This window comes from Oncorhynchus kisutch, linkage group LG15, assembly GCF_002021735.2.
Source record: "Oncorhynchus kisutch isolate 150728-3 linkage group LG15, Okis_V2, whole genome shotgun sequence".
Lineage (NCBI taxonomy): Eukaryota > Metazoa > Chordata > Actinopteri > Salmoniformes > Salmonidae > Oncorhynchus > Oncorhynchus kisutch.
In genome coordinates, this window is record NC_034188.2 from 47,237,984 (window position 1) to 47,262,983 (window position 25,000).

At 41.2% G+C, this 25,000-nt stretch overlaps 1 protein-coding gene and 1 pseudogene across 1 annotated transcript; both read left to right on the forward strand.

Moving 5' to 3' along the window:
• The first annotated feature begins 577 nt into the window (after positions 1-577).
• LOC109905338 (zinc finger protein 239-like) lies at positions 578-13,063 on the forward strand. Its single transcript, XM_020502649.2, has 2 exons — positions 578-1,146; positions 10,549-13,063. The coding sequence occupies exons 1-2, from the start codon at positions 795-797 to the stop codon at positions 11,154-11,156; spliced, it is 960 nt and encodes a 319-aa protein (XP_020358238.1). The 5' UTR covers positions 578-794; the 3' UTR covers positions 11,157-13,063.
• A 2,497-nt stretch (positions 13,064-15,560) lies between these two features.
• Positions 15,561-15,681, forward strand: LOC116353736 (uncharacterized; annotated as a pseudogene).
• The last annotated feature ends 9,319 nt before the right edge of the window (positions 15,682-25,000 follow it).

Consider the following 25,000-nt stretch of genomic DNA (forward strand, 5'->3'; position numbering starts at 1 on the left):
CCTGTCCCACTGGTGCCAGACAGGTTAAAGCAGGTTAAAGCATCAGACAAGTTATGTACGTATATTTGATTTTATAAAAATGTATTCGTGGATGTTGATGTGTCTTGCTGGAAGATCCACTTATGGCCAAGTTTCAGCCTCCTAGCAGAGAGGTAACCAGGTTTGGTGGCAAAAATATCCTGGTAGTGGGTAAAGTTTTTGTATTTTATTTCATACAGTCATTTTTGCTCATCTCTATCAAGGGTATCAATAACTAGTTGCTTATTTTGATAACTAGTTATTTGACTGAATCAGGAATACAGATGTGGAGTAGATGTAGAGTTTGTTTTAAAATCTCATTTACAAATCTGAATTATTCAAACAACACGTGTTGCTCTTTGTACGTGTTGATATAATATTAATATTTAATGGAGAGGAAAAAAACGTTTCCCTAAACTGCTTGATAATATTATAATTCATTGAAGGAAAAAAAATGTTTTCCCTCCTCAACTGCGTTTACTCCTTCCAGACAGCAGATGGCGATATGTGTCTTTCAGGTGATGGTTCTACTGTGACGTATAATTTAGTGGACGGAACACCTGCAGCCACCTCGGTAGCTCGCTAGACAACAAAGTCGGAACATTCAATATCTTTAGACAATTTCGTGGTTTATTTGCCACTATGATTTAAACATACTTATGTGGAAACAACTAGCTACCTCATTTAATTTTATATTTACGTTGTAAGTCAACTAGCTGGCTGGTTAACTTTGCACTAGTCTAGTCGCTAATGCTAATTAGCTATTATCCACGACCATGAGTTCACTAAGCTTCTCTCCTGATAAAGAAGAGGACGTCTGCTGGACGGAGAAAGAAGCTTTCGTCAAAGAGGAGGAGGAAGAGGAGGCTGTTACAATACAAAATCAAGTAGAGGGTGAGGCTGTTACCGTGAAAGAAGAAGAGAAAGATGCGTTCAGAGTGAAAGAGGAGGAGGATGTTACAGTAAAAGAAGAGGAGGAAGCCGTTTTTGGAGTGGAGGAGGTTACTGTGACAGTGAAAGAAGATGACCACGTTTTTTTAATGAAGGATGAAGAGGGGGAGATTACTGTCACATTAGAGGAGGACGAAGAAGAGAAGACTGGAGTTCTGATTAACACCAGTAAATACAGTGAGTACTATCTTAAAAATAGGGGCACAAACTGCAGTTGTTGAACTCGTGTGATTTTTAAAAGGGCATTCTACAATTGAATATGTTTTTGTACTATATGAATTGTTCATGACGTCCTCAGGTGATTTTTACTTTTCCTGTTGAAAAGTGATACAGAAATACATTAAAGTATAAACACACTAAAGGGAAACAAATATTACTTTGAAAATTGCGTTTAATAGACAACTGCAAACGTTAAGTAGTAGGTCATTCAAGGAGTTGGTTTGATAGGAAGTGGTGATGTCATGGACACTTCAAGGAGTTGGTTTAAAGCTACAACAAGGAAGCAGTGACAGATTCCAATGGATATTGATGTTCAAATGCTACAGCAATTATGAAGGTGAAATGCTTGAAATCAAAAGGTCAATCCAGAGGTATAATCCACAATAAAACTATATAAAACAATGATATTAAATGTTTGAAAACTATCTTAAAACGGCGTCTTCTATACAGGCACCCATCATCTGTTCCATGTAGACTTCAACTGACCCTGTCTTCCCATAACCCAACTAATGAAACGCACCTACAATTGGCCACGAGGGGTCATGACAAATAGAGGGATATTCTGTATACAAATAAACAACTTCCATACAATGCTGTACACAGTCAGCATTTCTATATTAATTCTATAAAACATTCTATTCAATATCAAACATATCTACAAAAACTTTTTCTTTCTGATACCAAAATGAGACAGTCATTTAGTTATATTTCTAAATGTCTCTAACATATATAATCTGGACATCAGACAGTCATTAGTTATATTTCTAACAGATCAAATCTGGACATGAGAGTCATTAGTTATATGTCTAAATGTCTCCAACAGATATAATCTGGACATGAGACAATCATTCGTTCTATTTCTGAGGTTGAGAGACAAAAGCACTGGTTGTTCATTCTATAGTTTCTGGCCAATCGCACTGGTTGTTCATTCTATAGTTTCTGGCCAATCGCACTGGTTGTTCATTCTATAGTTTCTGGCCAATCGCACTGGTTGGTCATTCTATAGTTTCTGGCCAATCGCACTGGTTGGTCATTCTATTGTTTCTGGCCAATCGCACTGGTTGTTCATTCTATTGTTTCTGGCCAAGCAGAAAATGTTGCTGTCTCATCCATTCCCTACGGCAGGTCAGAGGTCGCATTTCAGAATGTCAACATTGTTTCTGTAGTGGCTTCAAACAATGTCCCAATATTCTAATTAGCCACTTGGATATGTTCTGTAGGAATTGATGAAGCTACAAAGAGGGGGGTCCACCAACAAACTGTTAAAGATGTTGGGAAGCATTTAATCCATTTTTACAACATTTCTAAGGGTGATTTTGCATAAAAGTGAACCTGAACCACAGTGATAATTATCCTTAAAGGTTCAATATGCAGAAATCTCTCCACCATTTGATAAAATTGTGATATTTCGCCTGATTTCAGTATGTCTACACTCCGAGCTTGTTTTGTCACTATCATTGTATTATCTAAACTGCTGTTAAATACATTTTACAAAACCTCAAATATTTTCAGCAGTTTGAAGATAATAGACTCAAAAACAACACTTAAGAATTGGAAGCACAGACATACCGCACATAGATCAGATCTGTGACTTCTTAGACTTGCTTTCAATGATAATGACAGATCTATAACACACATTTTCTATGTGAAGTTGGTCAGGTCACCCAAAAAGTGATATGTTGCAGCTTGAAGGCCTATAAACAGGTCATTGCATGAATTCTGATCATTAGAGAGCAGGTGGTCAAGTCTCCAACAGGCTTTTCAGCCAATCATATTTAATTTCTTTTAGAATGGGCTTCCCGGATCTTGTTTTCCACTCATAGCTGGTGATGTCATCGATATAGCTGTCCCCCAGTATTAGATATGGACATGTTAATGAAACAGTACAGGCCCAATGGAAGAGTCTTGAGTGTTGTTTTAAAGTATTGTAAAGATCGTGGGGGACAGGCAATGTAACAGTACAGACCCAATAGAAGAGACAGGCAATGTAACATCCATAAAGGTTTTAGGAAATGTAAAACCTGCACCTGATATCAGATCATCTTGAAACTTTCTCTGGAAAGTGAAATTTCATCAATGTTTTATAATAATTCCTGATTTTCATTGTCAGCATGTTTTGTAAGGTTTATAATTAGTTCCTGCTTTTCATTGTCCGTATGTTTTTTCAGCTTTATGATGTCAGTAACATACATAACGGTTGTGGATGTGATGGATTGTATCTTCTCTTCAGAAGCTGTTCCATTCACCACATTCAGTGTGCTTGTTCTGAGATATTTTCTTCAGACTTCAGCAATTGTTGGTAACTTGAAAGTTACGTGTTCTAGCTCAGACTCTCTTTAAAAACACATTCTGAAGTCACAGGTTGGAATCGCTTCAGGGAACTTTAATATATGCTGAAATCTGGGGTTTAAAACCAGTTCAGGGAACATAAATGTATAGTTAAATGCATTTCTCTACATTGCAGTACTGTTTTATAGACAGAAAGATGAGAAGAGTGTTCATCAACAATCTGTGAATAGTCCTGCAGTTTATTTTCCAACTGAAAGCCCCCCAAAATATCCTGACTTCGTCCCGTGTCTAGAAAAGTGGATTGGCGCTATATAATAGTACTAATAACAGTAATATCTTGTTTGTAACACACTTTTCAAATAAGTGGCACAAAAATATATGTATAATAACATCAAATCAATAACAACTTCAAATCCTTAAATATCAAGCCAAATGGCGGCGACTCAAAATAATCTAGAATCTGAAATCTATTTCGATTTAACACTTTTTTTGGTTACTACAAAATTCCATATGTCTTATTTCAGTGTTGATGTCTTCACTAATATTCTACAATGTAGAAAATAGTCAAATGTATAGATAATAAACAGCGAGTAGCAGCAGTGTACAAAACAAATGGGGGGGGGGGGGTCAATGTAAATAGTCCAGTTGCCATTTGATTAATTGTTCAGCAGTCTTATGGATTGAGGGTAGAAGCTGTTAAGGAGCCTTTTGGTTCTAGACTTGGCGCTCTGGTATCGCTTGCCCTGCGGTAGCAGAGAAAACAGTCTATGACTTGGGTGACTAACGATTTTATGGGCTTTCCTCTGACACCGCCTATTATATAGGCCCTGGATGGCAGGAAGCTTGGCCCCAGTGATGTCCTGGGCTGTACACACTACCCTCTGTAGCGCCTTAGAGTCAGATGCCGAGCAGTTGCCATACCAGGCGGTGATGTAACCGGTCAGGATGCTCTCGATGGGGCAGCTGTAGAAACTTTTGAGGATCTGGGGACCCATGCCAAATCTTTTCAGTCTCCTGAGAGGGAAGAGGTTTGGTCGTGCCCTCTTCCTGACTGTCTTGGTGTGTTTGGACCATGATAGTTTGTTAGTGATGTGGACACCAAGGAACTTCAAATCCTCCACCTGAACCACTACAGCCCCGTCAATGTCAATGGGGGCCTGTTCGGCCCGCCTTTTCCTATAGTCTACGATCATCTCCTTTGTCTTACTCACATTGAGGTCTCTGACCTCCTCCCAATAGGCTGCCTCATCGTTGTCGGTGACCAGGCTGTTGTGAGCAAACTTAATGATGCTGTTGGAGTCGTGTTTGGCCACGCAGTCGTGGGTGAACAGGGAGTACAGGAGGGGACTAAGTGCACACCCCTGAGGGGCCCCAGTGTTGAGGATCAGCGTAGCAGACGTGTTGTTGCCTACCCTTACCACCTGGGGGCGGCCCATCAGGAAGTCCAGGATCCAGTTGCAGAGCGAGGTGTTTCGTCCCAGGGTCCTTAGCTTAGTGATGAGCTTTGTGGGCACTATGGTGTTGAACGCTGAGCTGAAGTCAATGACCAGCATTCTCACATACAGTGGGGAGAACAAGTATTTCATACACTGCCGATTTTGCAGGTTTTCCTACTTACAAAGCATGTAGAGGTCTGTAATTTTTTATCATAGGTACACTTCAACTGTGAGAGACGGAATCTAAAACAAAAATCCAGAAAATCACATTGTATGATTTTTAAGTAATTCATTTGCATTTTGTTGCATGACATAAGTATTTGATCACCTACCAACCAGTACGAATTTCAGCTCTCACAGACCTGTTCGTTTTTCTATAAAGCCCTCCTGTTCTCCACTCATTACCTGTATTAACTGCACCTGTTTGAACTCGTTACATGTGTAAAAGACACCTGTCCACACACTCAATCAAACAGACTCCAACTTCTCCATAATGGCCAAGACTAGAGAGCTGTGTAAGGACATCAGGGATACAATTATAGACCTGTACAAGGCTGGGATGGGCTACAGGACAATAGGCAAGCAGCTTGGTGAGAAGGCAGCAACTGTTGGTGCAATTATTAGAAAATGGAAGAAGTTCAAGATGACGGTCAATCACCCTCGGTCTGGGGCTCTATGCAGGATCTCACCTCGTGGGGCATCAATGATCATGAGAAAGGTGAGGGATCAGCCCAGAACTACACGGCAGGACCTGGTCAATGACCTGAAGAGAGCTGGGACCACAGCCTCAAAGAAAACCATTAGTAACACACTACGCCGTCATGGATTAAAATCCTGCAGCGCACGCAATGTCCCCCTGCTCAAGCCAGCGCATGTCCAGGCCCGTCTGAAGTTTTCCAATGACCATCTGGATGATCCAGAGGAGGAATGGGAGAAGGTCATGTGGTCTGATGAGACAAAAATAGAGCTTTTTGGTCTAAACTCCACACGCCGTGTTTGGAGGAAGAAGAAGGATGAGTACAACCCCAAGAACACCACACCACCAGTGTTCCTATATCAGAACACACCAGCACCAGTGTTCCTGTATCAGACCGCACCAGTGTTACTATATCAGACTACACTAGCGCCAGTGTTCCTACACTGCTCAAAAAATAAAGGGAACACTAAAATAACACATCCTAGATCTGAATGAATGAAATATTCTTATTAAATACTTTTTTCTTTACATAGTTGAATGTGCTGACAACAAAATCCAGTCAGGCTACCTCTGGCGAGCACATGGAGGGCTGTGCGGCCCCCCAAAGAAATGCCACCCCACACCATGACTGACCCACCGCCAAACCGGTCATGCTGGAGGATGTTGCAGGCAGCAGAACGTTCTCCACGGCGTCTCCAGACTCTGTCACGTCTGTCACGTGCTCAGTGTGAACCTGCTTTCTTCTGTGAAGAGCACAGGGCACCAGTGGCGAATTTCCCAATCTTGGTGTTCTCTGGCAAATGCCAAACGTCCTGCACGGTGTTGGGCTGTAAGCACAACCCCCACCTGTGGATGTCGGGCCCTCATTACCACCCTCATGCAGTCTGTTTCTGACCGTTTGAGCAGACACATGAACATTTGCAGGGCTCTGGCAGTGCTCCTCCTTGCACAAAGGCGGAGGTAGCGGTCCTGCTGCTGGGTTGTTGCCCTCCTACGGCCTCCTCCACGTCTCCTGATGTACTGGCCTGTCTCCTGGTAGCGCCTCCATGCTCTGGACACTACGCTGACAGACACAGCAAACCTTGCCACAGCTCGTATTGATGTGCCATCCTGGATGAGCTGCACTACCTGAGCCACTTGTGTGGGTTGTAGACTCCGTCTCATGCTACCACTAGAGTGAAAGCACCGCCAGCATTCAAAAGTGACCAAAACATCAGCCAGGAAGCATAGGAACTGAAACGTGGTCTGTGGTCCCCACCTGCAGAACCACTCCTTTATTGGGGGTGTCTTGCTAATTGCCTATAATTTCCACCTGTTGTCTATTCCATTTGCACAACAGCATGTGCAATTTATTGTCAATCAGTGTTGCTTCCTAAGTGGACAGTTTGATTTCACAGAAGTGTGATTGACTTACATTGAGTTACATTGTGTTGTTTAAGTGTTCACTTTATTTTTTTGACCAGTGTTCCTATATCAGACCACACCAGCACCAGTGTTCCTATATCAGACCACACCAGCACCAGTGTTCCTATATCAGATCACACTAGCCCCAGTATTCCTATATCAGATCACACTAGCACCAGTATTCCTATATCAGATCACACCAGCACCAGTATTCCTATATCAGATCACACCAGCACCAGTGTTCCTATATCAGATCACACTAGCACCAGTGTTCCTATATCAGATCACATCAGCACCAGTGTTCCTATATCAGATCACACCAGCACCAGTGTTCCTATATCAGATCACACTAGCACCAGTGTTCCTATATCAGATCACACTAGCACCAGTGTTCCTATATCAGATCACACTAGCACCAGTGTTCCTATATCAGATCACACTAGCACCAGTGTTCCTATATCAGACCACACCAGTGTTCCTATATCAGACCACGCCAGCACCAGTGTACCTATATCAGACCACACCAGTGTTCCTATATCAGACCACGCCAGCACCAGTGTACCTATATCAGACCACACCAGTTTTCCTATATCAGACCACACCAGTGTTCCTATATCAGACCACGCCAGCACCAGTGTACCTATATCAGACCACGCCAGCACCAGTGTACCTATATCAGACCACACCAGCACCAGTGTTCCTATATCAGACCACACCTGTGTTCCTATATCAGACCACACTAGCACCAGTGTACCTATATCAGACCACACCAGTGTTCCTATATCAGACCACGCCAGCACCAGTGTACCTATATCAGACCACACCAGTGTTACTATATCAGACCACGCCAGCACCAGTGTACCTATATCAGACCACACCAGTGTTCCTATATCAGACCACGCCAGCACCAGTGTACCTATATCAGACCACGCCAGCACCAGTGTACCTATATCAGACCACGCCAGCACCAGTGTTCCTATATCAGACCACACCAGTGTTCCTATATCAGACCACACTAGCACCAGTGTTCCTATATCAGACCATACCAGTGTACCTATATCAGACCACACCAGTGTACCTATATCAGACCACACCAGTGTTCCTATATCAGACCACACCAGCACCAGTGTACCTATATCAGACCACACCAGTGTACCTATATCAGACCACACCAGTGTTCCTATATCAGACCACACCAGCACCAGTGTACCTATATCAGACCACACCAGTGTTACTATATCAGACCACACCAGCGTTCCTATATCAGAACACACCAGCGTTCCTATGATGGTCTCCACACCTTGTTATTGTACTAGTACCACTACTATACTATGATGGTCTCCACACCTTGTTATTGTACTAGCTCCACTACTATACTATGATGGTCTCCACACCTTGTTATTGTACTAGTACCACTACTATACTATGATGGTCTCCACATCTTGTTATTGTACTAGCTCCACTGCTATACTATGATGGTCTCCATACCTTGTTATTGTACTAGCTCCACTACTAGTACCACTACTATACTATGATGTTCTTCACACCTTGTTATCAAATATATTTTTATAAAGCCCTTTTTACATCAGCCGATGTCACAGTGATATACAGGAACTCAGCCTAAAACCCCAAACAGCAATGCAGATGTAGAAGCACGGTGGCTCCCCAATTAAGGTTCAACCAGCCGCCTGTAGTTGCGAGGTAGTTCTGTAGTTGTATACAGCCAGACTGGAAGGGTTCATGCAGAGTGTTGGTAGAGAGGTAGTTCTGTAGTATCTAGTCAGACTGGAAGGGTTCATGCAGACTGTTGGTAGAGAAGTAGTTCTGTAGTATCTAGCCAGACTGGAAGGGTTCATGCAGATTGTTGGTAGACAGGGAGTTCTGTAGTATCTTGCCAGACTGGAAGGGTTCATGCAGATTGTTGGTAGAGAGGTAGTTCTGTAGTATCTAGCCAGACTTGAAGGGTGTCATGCAGATTTTCTCAAGGTTGGTTTGATGGAGGCAGTTTTAAGGGAATTAGGCACAGTGCCTGAATTAAAGTGATTTATGATTGTATGATTCTTGTGGGAATTAGGGTCCAAGGGGCAGGTAGTTGACCTCATATAATTGACCATTTCAGAGACAGATGTTGGGGTTTTCAATGAGAATATAGTGAAACTGCAGCTGGGAGGCTCAGTGTGAAGCAGAGGGCAGGTCTGAATCAAGGGGTAGGTTGGACACTGACGTAAATGCTCTTTATTTCGGATTTGGGGATTTGAAAAATTGTACTTTAGTCAAAGGAGGCATTAGCGAGTGGTTGAACTAATTTCTTTACTACAGAAAATATAATTCTGGGGTTTCCGTCACCATTTGCAATGAGATTGGTAAAGTGTAACTTGTGTGTTCAGCGCCTCTTTGTAGTCAGTCTGGTGATATACCAGGGCCTGGGCATGCAGTCTGTTGATAGTCTGTTGGCCTGGGGATGCAGTTAGGTTTGTTTTCCTCTAGCTGTTCCCCAGTTTGCTCCCAGCAGCATTCATAGAACGTAGATCACTGTTAAACTAGGCTGCAGAGTGTTTGTTTGACTGAATGAATATGACATTGTCTTAAATGCAGCGTTAAAATGTAAAGTTTTAATTCTCATCCATTACAAAAAGAGGTGCAGCGAAATGCTTATGTTTCTAGCTCCAACGGTGCAGTAATACCTACCAATACAAATCAATACACACACAAATCCCCAAGATAACAAGAAATAAATGAATAAATATCAACACGATGTCAGACTTCGGAATATAAATATTTAAGCAGAGCGGTGGCCAGCGGTCAAAGGCACTGCATCTCAGTGAGGCGTCACTACAGTCCCTGGTTCTAATCCAGGCTGTATCACAACCGGCTGTGATCGGGAGTCCCATAGGGCGGCGCACAATTGGCCCAGCATTGTCCAGGTTAGGGGAGAGTTTGGCCGGCCAGGAAGTCCTTGTCCCATCGCGCCCTAGCAACTCCTTGTGGCGGCCGGGCCCATGCACGCTGACTTCAGGTGCCAGCTGGACGGTGTTTCCTCCGACACATTGGTGTGGCTGACTTTCGGGTTAAGCGAGCAGTGTGTCAAGAAGTGCAGTGTGGCTTGGCAGGGTCGTGTTTCAGCAGTGTGTCAGGAAGTGCAGTGCTGCTTGGCATGGTCGTGTTTCTGAGGACGCGTGGCTCTCGACCTTCGCCTCTCCCCGGAGTCCGTAGAAGAGTCGTAATTGGATTAAACAAAATTGGTGAGAAAAAAGATATAATACACTCGTACTGAAATCAGATTTTTCAATGACCTGGCAGATGTGTCAAACCATGTAAACACCTGCAAGACTTCGGTTAGAAGTGAATCACCTGCCTGGACATCCTAAGAACCACACAGAGACCTGCATTTTGAAGTCGGTTTAATAATACTTGTTAAACCTGACTTCAGGTGATTGAGGGATCTAGTCTAGATTAAACATCATATGAAGTTTTATCATGTGGAGGTTACATTCAGGTCTCTGTTTAATTAAATAATTGGTTTGTCTTTGACAGGAGAGAGACCAGACCCTCCTTCTGACAGCAGGAAGAGTCCTTCAGGGGAACCAGACCCTGAGACGTCTAAACCAGCAGGACGACATCACTGCTCCCAGTGTGGAAAGAGTTTTACTCAGTTAGGGAGCCTGAAAACACATAATAGAATACACACAGAAGAGAAGCCTTACCACTGCTCCTTGTGCGGAAAGAGTTTTAGGTGGTTAGGGAGCGTCGAAAGGCATGAGAGGACGCACACAGGAGAAAAGCCTTTCCAATGTTCCCATTGTGGAAAGAGTTGTACCCAGTTAGGGAGCCTGAAGGAGCACGAGAGAATACACACAGGAGAAAAGCCTTACCAATGTTCCCATTGTGGAAAGCATTTTGCCCAGTTAGGAAACCTGAACCAGCATGAGAGGACACACACAGGAAAAAATACGTACCACTGCTCCCACTGTGGAAAGAGATTTACCCGGTTAAGGTACCAGAAAGAGCATGAAAGAATACATACAAATACACAGGAGGAGAAGACATACCACTGCTCTCATTGTGGAAAGACATTTCCCCAGTCAGAGGACCTGAAATCACACGAGAGAATCGAGAGGCTGTGTTCTGACTTGTGTTTTTGACTGAGAATGTGTGTTTTTGTTTGGGCTGTCAGACTTAACTTTGTGTAATGTTAGTGCACTATTTTTTAATTGCGATTAATCCATTGTCTGAAAGCTGTGAAAATACACTGAAAGCATCCAAAATGCCTACTATATACCGCTAAAATCTACAATGCCATGTAAAAACAAGATGACATGGAGGTTAAATAAAGTGTGCTTTATCAATGTAACATTTTGTGACCCGTCCACTGTGGGGCTCTGTAGAGTCATAATATCCATAACAACTACAGGTCAAACAGGGAAATGGTTCCAATCCTTTTTCCACCATTCATTTTTCCCATAGGGCTGTGTTTTGTTTAGGCTCACCCTGGTGTGATGTTTTGATAACCATGTAAATCTCTCTAGGACAAGGTGACTGAGGGCACACCGTGTGTTGTGAATGTATTGTAATGTTTTTAATATTGTATAACTGCCTTTATTTTGCTGGACCCTGGGTGGGTATAATTTGTGGAACGTTCCAATAGGAATCCGTTCCAAAAACTTCGTAAATAACAAGGTTGCCAACAAACAACGCATACAGAGTCGTATAACAGTAGAATGAGATACCGGGTAGGGGGTGAGCTATGTAAATTACGTTTTTCACTCACCACGTTTATTCGGAAAAAATGTATCTTCGTTCTAGTAGCCTCCACCATTTCTCATTCGTTGGTTTAGTTATTATTTCCGGTGTTCCTGCATTTGCCGGGTGATTGTTGGAATCGCTGTGGTTGAAATGTAACTGATGACCGCAAGCCCCAGTATTTTATTAGCTAGGTGGCTTGTACACAATTGTTACCGATGATATATATATACCTACTCGTACTACGGAAATATACATTGTATTTTGCCAAGTTCTCTCTGTGTTAATCCTGTTTCCCAAATATAGCAGGTAACTTGTGTCGATGTTGTTGAGTTCATCTTGCCTAGTTAAATAAAGATGAAATAAATTAGAACATTTAAGATATATAATTTGACCTATTTCAGGTAACCCCAAGATGCTTGATTCACTACAGCTGTTTTTGAATAACTTTCCAGACGTTTTTGCTTTACATTCCGACTTTTGAACGTCTGTTTATTGGACATGTATATTAGTGTCTAATAAGAAAGAGCAACTTATGGAAAACATCCCATCTGGTTAAGGTTAAAGTGTGTGTGTGTGTGTGTGTGTGTGTGTGTGTGTGTGTGTGTGTGTGTGTGTGTGTGTGTGTGTGTGTGTGTGTGTGTGTGTGTGTGTGTGCGTGTATATATGTGTGTAGTGTAGGTCCACTAGGTGTCAGCACAGCTTCAATAATGTTCAGGTTCACAACATGTTTTCATGTGTAACAAATCAAATTGTATTTGTCACATGCGCCGAATACTACATGTGTAGACCTTACAGTGAAATGCTGAAATTAAGCCCTTAACCAACAATTTAGTTGTAAGAAAAATGTGTTAAGTAAAAAATAAGAAATAAAAGTAACAAATAATTAAAGATCAGCAGTACAAAAAAAATAGCAAGGCTATATACATGGGGTACCGGTGTTCCTTTCAAGTCCAGTGGTGTAAATTACTTAACAAAAATGTATTTAAAGTACTCCACTACATTCTGTTTATATCTGTTGTTTTTGTATCTGTACTTTTACTCTTTCTGTTTCTTTACAACATTAAATTTTACTTCGCCACATTTTTTAAAGAATATAATATTATTTTTTACTCCATACAGTTTCCCTGGCACCCAAAAGTACTTTTTGCATTTTGAATGCTAAGCCGGACAGGAAAATGGTCCAATTCACACACTTATCAAGAGAACATCCCTACTGCCTCTGATCTAGCGGACTCACTAAACACATGCTTTGTTTGTAAATTGTCAGTGTTCCCATGGCTATTTCTTAAATAAAAATACAAGAGAATTGTGCTGTCTGGTTTGCTTAATATATGGAAGGTCAAATAATTTATACTTTTACCACTGATACTTAAGTATCTTTTAGCAATGACGTTTACTGGGTGACTTTCACTTTTACTCAACATTTTCTATTAACAAATCTTTACTTTTACTCAAGTATGACAATTGGGTACTTTTTCAACCACTGTTCAAGACATTTAGCACCCAATACCCAACATTCACTTGGTGGCTTGAAGTAGGAGTGCTGAACTAGGATCTGTTCAGCATTTGAGAGTAGAATGACTAACATTACTTTGACGGTGGATGGGGGGTACTGATTCCAGTTCAGCATTCTTAGCCTACAGAGGAGCACTTTTCTACGATCAGCTTTGCCTAGATCATTCTGAATCAGTTGTCTCTGGAATAAGATTATATGGACAGGGTTGGGTTTGATCGTAGATCAGCACTCCTACTCAACACCAGTTGCTGTATCCTAACATTTTATAATCCAATTCCCCTTGCTGTCTATGTCCTTCCGGAACCCCACCTCAACATTGTTCTGTCAAGGCAACAAAAGCAAGTTGGCATGCTCTTGAAAGGAATTTAACTCACAACCTCTCCTTTGGGAATTCACCACCATAACTACTACTACAACTATTTTTAAACTATCTTAACATGTGGCTTTCTTCAGGGGGACCAAGACTAGGAACACCTTTGAATGGTCTACAAAGAATGGCCCCAGATAAAAGTTGGCTTTTGCAGGTTACTCCACAGCATAGTATGCTATCACAACTCTGTTGAAATCAAATTTGAAACAAGGTGTCACTTCATTCTTGCTATTTGATGGGAACAAGACCCTTTTCCCCTGCATACCTCTTGTTTGCTCTTTCAGGCCCACAAATGCAACACGAAAGAAGTTGCGACATTAACTGGTTCTCTGGGATTTGAACTAGGGGGTACAAACCTCAAGTTAGCTCTTTCATGCCAACAAAAGGCAACATCAAAAATGGCTCTCTAAAAAATGCTCTCCTCAGATTTGATATGTCAAACTCTGGTTTGGGGAGCAGTCACCATAACCACTACTCTACCAAACAGACAGAGACTAAATATTAAAGGGTACTTGAAAATGCACACATCAAAGACAACACTTCAGAGGTTGGAGAATGGTGTGGGGACTTGTACTTCTTGGATCCGCCAACCGTTCCTCAATCTTCTTTTGATGACTACAAACATAGATTATGAATCTTCAAAACCTACACTATAGGATGGATGTGTTTAGGAACCTGGTACAAAATTCGAAAGGGGCGTGTTTCCAATTACCAACAAATAGACCCTAGAAATGTTATTCCAAAATCTTAATATTGGAACTTTGTCCCTTCATTTGCCTACTACTGTCTATAAGCTATCATAACATGTGGGTTTTTTCTTGGGGACAAGGTATCGGAACGCTTTTGAATGGTCTACAAAGTATGCCCCCAGGTCAAAGTTGGCTTTTGCAGACAAGGATAATATTGTTACTCCACGACATAGTATGTTATCACAACTCTATTAAAAGGACATTCTATACAAGGTGTCAATTTCAGTCCTTCTATTTGATGGGAACTAGACCCTACCCCCCTACAAACCTCAAGTTAGCTCTTTCATGCCAACAAAAGGCAACATCAAAAATAGTAGCTCTCTAAAAACTGCTCTCCTCAGATTTGAACTCTCAATCTCTGATTTGGGGAGCCATCACCATAACCACTACTCTACCAGACAGACAGAGACTAAATATTAAAAGGTACTTGAAAATGCACACATCAAAGACAACACTTCAGAGGTTGGAGAATGGTGTGGGGGCTTGTACATCTTGGGTCCACCAACCATTCCTCAATCTTCTTCTGATGACTACAAGCATAGATTATGTATCTTCAAAACCTACACTATAGGATGGATGTGTTTAGGAACAGGGGACGAAATTCAAAGGGGCGTGTTTCCAATTACCAACAAATAGACCCTAGAAATGTTATTCCAAAATCTTAATATTGGAACTTTGTCCCTTCATTTACCTACTACTGTCTATAAGCTATCATAACATGTGTTTTTTTTCTTGGGGACAAGGTATCGGAATGCTTTTGAATGGTCTACAAAGCATGCCCCCAGGTCAAAGTTGGCTTTTGCAGACAAGGATAATATTGTTACTCCACGACATAGTATGTTATCACAACTATATTAAATGGAGGCATGCATAGGAACAGACCGGTTTTAAAATAAGAGGCACTTCCTGATTGGATTTTCCTCAGGTTTTCGCCTGCAATATCAGTTCTGTTATACTCACAGACAATATTTGGACAGTTTTGGAAACTTTAGAGTGTTTTCTATCCTAATCTGAAAATTATATGCATATTCTAGTTTCCGGGGCTGAGAAATAGGCAGTTTCAAATGGGTATGTTTTTTAGCCAAAAAACTAAAATACTGCCCCCTACACGCAAACGGTTAATCAGACTCATTTTAACTTTATATAGTGCACCAAGAGATAGTTTCTTGCTTACGACCATACCGGCCTGAGTAAGCCTGATCTCATCAGATCTCAGAAACTAAGCAGGGTCGGGCCTAGTTATAGTACTTGGATAGGAGACCGCTTGGGAATACCTAGTGCTGTAAGCTTTTTGTCCACTCTTTGTGCTCTTGCATCATTTCATCATCATCACTGACCTGAAGAATTAAAACTCTTTGTCCGTTTTTTCCCAAAAGGCTGAAAAATTTGCCCTCGCTTTGAAATAAGCAAGCAAGGTTTGTTTGTATTTCATCCAACGATCTGTGCTACAAAGTGATGGCTACAGTATATGCAATTTCTTCCACTTTTTCAGTGACACAAAGATGCTTATCTAAATGGTGAAAATGCAACATCTGTTAATCAGACTCACTTTGACTTGAAATAGTGCAACAAGAGATAATGTCTCGCTTACGATCATACCAGCCTGAGTGAGCACGTCCTGCTTGGAAAGTGAGACAGGTGTTGGTGATTAAGTCGTGATTGAGTGTTTGTTTGCTTGAGAATGTTTGCTTGAGAGCTTTTTTGGTAAAATAACCAAAAAAGCTCTCAAGCAAACGAGAGGGCAACGTTTTTTGAAGTATAATTTTGATTTTTTGCATTTGAACAAGTTTAAGTTTGGTTCTTTTTTTCCCCCTTTGCAATTTTGCTGATTGGGGGAGAGTTTTTCGGTCTCATTTTTGTTTATTATGACGGACAACATGGCAATGACTAACGGAATGGACAAGGACAAAGAAAATGCTCAACGGAAGAAACATGGAGATGAAGGAGGCCTGAAATATGGCAAAGAATTTACGGTGGCAGTGGAGTTGATGGGAGAAGATAAAGTTACGACGATGGACTACTATCGATTAAAGAGGTGTGTGGGAAGGTGGTTGGATGTAGAATGAAAGGAGAAAGAAAGTACGAAATGATAATGCAAAATGGAAAAAGGAAAGGATCGTTTAATGGATGGTTTAATGATAAAAGACACAAGGATCATGGCGAGAGATATGATTGCAAACGAGCTAGTCGTATCTTTCATGACTTTTCCTGTTCACATCGAAGACAAAGTTATACTGGATAAGCTGAGTAGCTGGGGTGTAACTGCTGTCTCATAAATAAGGAGGAGAGTTTGGCCAGGTATGGAGATAGTGGACGGGACAAGATTTTGTAAAGTAAAATTCACTGAAACAGTAACATCATTGCCATATTCGACAAAATTTGAGACACTGGAGGGAGGAGAGTATTTTAGAGTAATACATGATAAGCAGGTCAGGGTTTGTTGACTGTGTATCCAGCCTGGGCACATAGTCAAAGACTGCCCTGAGTTTAAATGTTTCAAGTGTGGTAAACAGGGTCATTATGCGAGGGAATGTGTTGGAGGGAAGGAAAGGTCTTTTTGTGGTGGATGCCGAAAGAGACTAGAGGAGCGCAACTGTGGAGAGGTTTTGGCTGAAGAGGGGACTTTTCGAGGAAGCAGTTGTATCACCGCAAGAAGGAGAAGAAGATGGAGGAGAGGACGTGCTGGAGGATGGAGAGATGGAGAAAAGAAGAGGGGAGAAGATGGAACAGAATGAAATAGGGGGCAGTATGGATTCAGAAATAAGAAGAGGGAGTTTTCAGGAGGAAGGGGGGAGTGAGCTGGGTGGAGGCACTGGGGACTCACAGATTTTGGGGGGGGCCTCGGGCTATGTGGGTGCCTCGGAAGGAGGTGAAGTGGAGGGGAGTGGGACGCTGACAATGATACAGGAGACGCAAATGGATACAGGAAGCACAACAGGCACAGGAAAAAAGATTTTGAGTTGGTTGGATGAGATGGATTTAGAGTCAATTTCAGATTCAGAAGACATGGAAAAGATTGATAGAACAAGGGGAGGCTACAGGAAGAGGAAAGCATCGGTGGAGGTGAAAAAGGACGGAAAAGGAAGAAAACATGACAACAGGTAGAGGATAATGAGAAAATATGTATTTTTTATTATTTATTGGAATGGTTCATTTTAAGTCAATCAATGCGAATGGTTTAAGAACAATGGAAAAATTCCAAAGAATAGTAAAAATGAAGAATTCTGATATTTTATGCCTTCAAGAAACACAATGGGACAATATATGTATTTTAGAAGTAAAAAAAATATGGAGAGATTTTATTTTTGTTAACAATGGCAGGGGGAATTCAAGTGGTGTTGCTATTTTATTGAGGAAGGATGTGGTAGATAATGTGAAACATATGTATAATGATAATAATGGGAGGATTTTAATTTGAGATTTTGAATATATGAGTATGGTTTTTAGAATTATAAATATCTTTGCACCAAATACTGAAATAGAGCGCAAAGATTTATTTTTAGAATTAGTAAAATGGTGTGAGGGAAACTGTATTGTAGTTGATTTTAAGCAGACGTGATAACTAGTACACTACAGAAACTGCTGCAAGAACTATCAGCACTTTCCAAAGGAAGGCATTGATGACAAGAATAATTCTCTGTTCCAAATATGGTAATTATTGTATGTGTCAAAGAGCGCTGTTTCCACCCAGGATGAAAACGGGGAACTTTTGCATGTTAAGGGTACGTGATAACCACTGTACTACAGAAACTGCTGCTTGAATTGTCAGCAAGGAGTAAACTGAATTTGACAGATTTTCATTGCATGAATTCAAATTTCAAAAATAAGGCATTTATGAAAAATAACTCTCTATTACAACTGCGGTAATTATTGCATGTGACAAAGAGCACTGTTTCCGCCCGGTTTCGGTACTGGGGACCTTTCGCGTGTTAAGCTAACATGATAACCACTACACTACAGAAACTACTGCAAGAACTGTCAGCAAGGAGTAAACCGAATTTTACAGATAATCATTGCATAAATTCAAATTTCCAAAGGAAGGAATTTATGACAAGAATAATTCTCTGTTACAAATATGGTACTTTTTTGTAAGTATCAAAAATGCGTTGTTTCCGCCCAGGATGAAACCGGGGAACGTTCGTGTGTTAAGATTATGTGATAACCACTACACTACAGAAACTGCTGCTAAAACTATCAGCAAGGAGTAAACCGAATTTTACAGATATTCATTGCATACTGGGATGGGGTGCGTCAACAAGTTAACAGATGTTGCATTTTCACCATTTAGATAAGCATCTTTGTGTCACTCAAAAAGTGGAAGAAATTGCATATACTGTAGCCATCACTTTGTAGCACAGATCATTGGATGAAATACAAACAAACCTTGCTTACTTATTTCAAAGCAAGGGCACATTTTTCAGCCTTGTTGGAAAAAATGGACAAAGAGTTTTAATTCTACAAGTCATTCATTCTGCTGATGAAATGATGCAAGAGCACCCCCTAGTGACAAAAAGCTTACAGCACTCGGTATTCCCATGCGGTCTCCCATCCATGTACTAACCAGGACCGACCCTGCATGGCTTCCGAGATCTGACAAGATCAGGTGTACTAAGGCCAGTAGCTAATATGAGTAGTGAATAACTGTCCGCCTCTTTGACCCCTTTCCGGGAAAGCCAAACGACACTGAGACATTCTTAGCAGACATAGAGGACACCTTGGATGGCTACCCAAATGCTACGAATGCAGACAGGCTCTACCTTTTGAAGCGAACATCCAACAGACACGTGACAAGGTTCATCCGTCTACAAGAGCAACACGTGCCAAACAACTATACTAAACTTGCCACGATTTTGAAAATAGAATTCAGTGGTTCTGCGACTCGCAAACACGATAGCTCGTTGGCTAACAATATCAGACAAGCTCGAAATGAACATCCACAAGCCTACTATCACCGGCTTCGTTCAGCTTACTTTGGTATGCTCACTGAAACCGGAATGGAAAATCTTTTACCATTTAAAACCTGTTGAGGATAGGGGGCAGTATTTTCACTTTGGATGAATTGCGTGCCCATAGTGAACTGCATCAAACTCTGTCCTAAATTGCTATTATATGCATATTATTATTACTATTGGATAGAAAACACTCTGAAGTTTCTAAAACTGTTTGAATTATGTCTGTGAGTATAACAGAACTCATAGGGCAGGCAATCTTCCAAACAAGAAAGTTGGGGCAACTTTGACATCATCGCCCCCTCCTTTCCCAACAAGATATGGATCTGGTAGCACTTCCTACGCCTTACACTAGATGTCCTCAATCAGTAGAACGTGGAGTGGAGTTTTTGGTGTGAACTTTGACTGAATGGGAGGGGAAATTGTCACGGTCTTGGCAGAATGAAATTTCCCTGTGGCGCATTTCTCTGTGGGTGCCACCGTCGTTCCATTTGGCTGCAGGTGAAAACGTATGATCCGGTTGGAACGTTATTGGATATATATGAAAATAACATCCTGAAGATTGATTCTCTACATAGTTTGACCAGTTTATTCGACCTGGAATATATCTTTTTGAAGTTTTCGTGTGCGAGTTGAGTGAGCTGAAAGTGCTAGCAAATGCAGCTAATTGGACACTAGTATTGGACATTATGGAACAAAACAACAATTTATTGTGGAACTAGGACTCCTTGCACTGCATTCTGATGAAAGATCATCAAAGGTAAGGGAATATTTATGATGTAATTTCATATTTTGACTCCAACATGGCGGAGAAATACTTTTACGTCTGAGCGCTGTCTCAGATTATTGCATGGTAGGCTGTTTTCGTAACGTTTAAAAAAAATCTGACACAGCGGTTGCATTAAGAACCAGTGTATCTTTAATTATATGTAGAACATGTACCTTTAGTCAAAGTTTATGATGAGTATTTCTGTTATCTGGCGTAGCTTTCTATAATTCCTCCGGATATTTTGGAGGCATTTCTGAACATGGCGTCAATGTAAACCGAGATTTGTGGATATAAATATGCATATTATCGAACAAACATAAATGTATTGTGTAACATGTCATATAAGTGTCATCTGATGAAGATTTTCAAAAGGTTAGTGATTCATTATATCTTTAATCCTTCTTTTGTGACTATCTTTGGCTGGAAAAAATGGCTGCGTTTTTCCTTTGTTTTGGTGGTGGTCTAACATAAATATATGTTGTGTTTTCGCTGTAAAACATTTTAAAAATCGGACATGATGGGTGTATTGGACTTGTTAATGTGTGAAAGTTAAATATTTCTAAAGAATATTTTTGAATTCCCTGCGCCACCTTTTCAGCTGAATGGGGGGGGGGTGGAGTTCCCCTCGGGGATCGCCTTGCCATAACAGGTTTTAATAAAGTAGTGTAGACTACAGTAGGCTACATAGACCTGTTTTACCCACTAATAAAGTAGTGTAGACTACAGTAGCCTACATAGACCTGTTTTACCCATTAATAAAGTAGTGTAGACTACAGTAGGCTACATAGACCTGTTTTACCCATTAATAAAGTAGTGTAGACTACAGTAGGAAACATAGAGATATTGCTGATTTTATTTAGTCAGATCGAAATTATTTTATTAATTTAACACATACTAATCAAATGTGTTAAAATGTTGTTACATTTGTAGTGTAGGCCTATTAATTGTGCTAATATTATATGCTAATTATATTCTGATCCACCGACTTTAACTCAGAATTTTTTTTCCCCGAAGCCAAATCTAGTTGACGAACCCTGTTTTATAGTATGCCATGTCCTTTACTGGCCAATGGTTAAACTGCTGTTATGTTTATGGTATACGATGGTGTTTTGTCACTAAACTTTGACCAGATATTACTGCATCCAAAGATCAACTGTACCTAGAACATAGATACAGAGACACTTGTCATCAGGAAGGTGCTCTCTCAGCACAACGGAAAATATCTCAATGACTTGACATGTTCTGGTTGTGAATTCAGGCTACAAGGTAAGAATCTTCCCAGGGATTATTGTAAAGTGTGTAGAGACATTAAATGTCTGGTGTTATTTTAGTATAGTGAATGACAGTAAAACACTCAGATCTAACAGTCCATTTCACCTGGGACAGCTACGTGACAGTTCAGTCATACAAAATGGCGCTAACTGGGCGTAGTCAACTCAAATTCAAAAACATATTGTTCATATAACTTATTATACCATTTGTATATCGGGATTATTTTACAATTTGTCAAAATATTAATGTATCATAGTTCTAAATCATCTTTCAGAATATCAGAACATATGTTGTTTTCTAAATTACAATGAGCTCCTGCTTCCTGTGTAATCTGGTATGAAATCACTGAACATACTTTCCTTAACATTGCTGTTATGAACTGAATTCAGTAACAGCATAATAATAGCATACAAGGTACCTGTTGAACAAAGCAACATATTAGAATGAGAGAAATTATTAAAAGAGAAAGTGAGACATTATTATTATTAATATTATATTATTATATATATTGTTATTGTTATTATTATTATGGACAAAAGGTGAAAAATATAAATCACGACTACATGTTCATTAAATCACCCGACTTTTTGAATGAATCTGTTAGTAAATGTTTTATTTCTAAGAGGTAATGAATAAAAGAGAACATATGACCTTCAACAATTAGTTGTCACTGTGTTAACCACAACCAACATGCTGTATCTCTGTTTAGTTGTCACTGTGTTAACCACAAACAACATGCTGGATCTCTGTTTAGTTGTCACTGTATTAACCTCAAACAACATGTTGGATCTCTGTTTAGTTGTCAGTGTGTTAACCACAACCAACATGCTGGATCTCTGTTTAGTTGTCACTGTATTAACCACAACCAACATGCTGTATCTCTGTTTAGTTGTCAGTGTGTTAACCACAACCAACATGCTGGATCTCTGTTTAGTTGTCAGTGTGTTAACCACAACCAACATGCTGGATCTCTGTTTAGTTGTCACTGTGTTAATGGCATCGGACCGAGGCTCTGCATCTGTCCTCGTGCTCCTAGACCTTGGTGCTACTTTTGATACCATCGATCACCACATTCTTTTGGAGAGATTGGAAACCCAAATTGGTCTACACGGACAAGTTCTGGCCTGGTTTAGATCTTATCTGTCAGAAAGATATCAGTTTGTCTCTGTAAATGGTTTGTCCTCTGACAAATCAACTGTAAATTTCGGTGTTCCTCAAGGTTCCGTTTTAGGACCACTATTGTTTTCACTATATATTTTACCTCTTGGGGATGTTATTCGAAAACATAATGTTAACTTTCACTGCTATGCGGATGACACACAGCTGTACATTTCAATGAAACATGGTGAAGCCCCAAAATTGTCCTTGCTAGAAGCATGTGTTTCAGACATAAGGAAGTGGATGGCTGCAAACTTTCTACTTTTAAACTCGGACAAAACAGAGATGCTTGTTCTAGGTCCCAAGAAACAAAGAGATCTTCTGTTGAATCTGACAATTAATCTTAATGGTTGTACAGTCGTCTCAAATAAAACTGTGAAGGACCTCGGCGTTACTCTGGACCCTGATCTCTCTTTTGAAGAACATATCAAGACCATTTCAAGGACAGCTTTTTTCCATCTACGTAACATTGCAAAAATCAGAAACTTTCTGTCCAAAAATTAATCCATGCTTTTGTCACTTCTAGGTTAGACTACTGCAATGCTCTACTTTCCGGCTATCCGGATAAAGCACAAAATAAACTTCAGTTGGTGCTAAATACGACTGCTAGAATCCTGACTAGAACCAAAAAATTTGATCATATTACTCCAGTGCTAGCCTCTCTACACTGGCTTCCTGTCAAAGCAAGGGCTGATTTCAAGGTTTTACTGCTAACCTACAAAGCATTACATGGGCTTGCTCCTACCTATCTCTCTGATTTGGTCCTGCCGTACATACCTACACGTACGCTACGATCACAAGACGCAGGCCTCCTAATTGTCCCTAGAATTTCTAAGCAAACAGCTGGAGGCAGGGCTTTCTCCTATAGAGCTCCATTTTTATGGAACGGTCTGCCTACCCATGTCAGAGACGCAAACTCGGTCTCAACCTTTAAGCCTTTACTGAAGACTCATCTCTTCAGTGGGTCATATGATTGAGTGTAGTCTGGCCCAGGAGGGGGAAGGTGAACGGAAAGGCTCTGGAGCAACGAACAGCCCTTGCTGGCTCTGCCTGGCCGGTTCCCCTCTTTCCACTGGGATTCTCTGCCTCTAACCCTATTACAGGGGCTGAGTCACTGGCTTACTGGGGCTCTCTCATGCCGTCCCTGGAAGGGGTGCGTCACCTGAGTGGGTTGATTCACTGATGTGGTCATCCTGTCTGGGTTGGCGCCCCCCCTTGGGTTGTGCCATGGCGGAGATCTTTGTGGGCTATACTCGGCCCTGTCTCAGGATGGTAAGTTGGTGGTTGAAGATATCCCTCTAGTGGTGTGGGGGCTGTGCTTTGGCAAAGTGGGTGGGGTTATATCCTTCCTGTTTGGCCCTGTCCGGGGGTGTCCTCGGATGGGTCCACAGTGTCTCCTGACCCCTCCTGTCTCAGCCTCCAGTATTTATGCTGCAGTAGTTTATGTGTCGGGGGGCTAGGGTCAGTTTGTTATATCTGGAGTACTTCTCCTGTCCTATTCGGTGTCCTGTGTGAATCTAAGTGTGCGTTCTCTAATTCTCTCCTTCTCTCTTTCTTTCTCTCTCTCGGAGGACCTGAGCCCTAGGACCATGCCCCAGGATTACCTGACATGATGACTCCTTGCTGTCCCCAGTCCACCTGGCCGTGCTGCTGCTCCAGTTTCAACTGTTCTGCCTTCTTATTATTCGAACATGCTGGTCATTTATGAACATTTGAACATCTTGGCCATGTTCTGTTATAATCTCCACCCGGCACAGCCAGAAGAGGACTGGCCACTCCACATATGCTCTCTCTAATTCTCTCTTTTTTCTCTCTCTCGGAGGACCTGAGCCCTAGGACCATGCCCCAGGACTACCTGACATGATGACTCCTTGCTGTCCCCAGTCCATCTGACCGTGCTGCTGCTCCAGTTTCAACTGTTCTGCCTTATTATTATACGACCATGCTGGCCATTTATGAACATTTGAACATCTTGGCCATGTTCTGTTATAATCTCCACCCGGCACAGCCAGATGAGGACTGGCCACCCCACATAGCCTGGTTCCTCTCTAGGTTTCTTCCTAGGTTTTGGCCTTTCTAGGGAGTTTTTCCTAGCCACCGTGCTTCTACACCTGCATTGCTTGCTGTTTGGGGTTTTAGGCTGGGTTTCTGTAGAGCACTTTGAGATATCAGCTGATGTACGAAGGGCTATATAAATAAATTTGATTTGATTTGATTTGATATTCTCTGGGGAAGTGGGTATCAATACCATAACTATTCTCTGGGGAAGTGGGTATCAATACCATAACTATTCTCTGGGGAAGTGGGTATCAATAACATAACTATTCTCTGGGGAAGTGGGTATCAATACCATAACTATTCTCTGAGGAAGTGGGTATCAATAACATAACTATTCTCTGAGGAAGTGGGTATCAATACCATAACTATTCTCTGGGGAAGTGGGTATCAATACCATAACTA

Coding starts and splice junctions, on each gene's coding strand:
- LOC109905338 (XM_020502649.2), top strand. CDS start 795: ATGAGTTCACTAAGCTTCTCTCCTGATAAAGAAGAGGACGTCTGCTGG. Junction 1,147..10,548: donor GATTAACACCAGTAAATACA/GTGAGTACTATC, acceptor TGTCTTTGACAG/GAGAGAGACCAGACCCTCCT.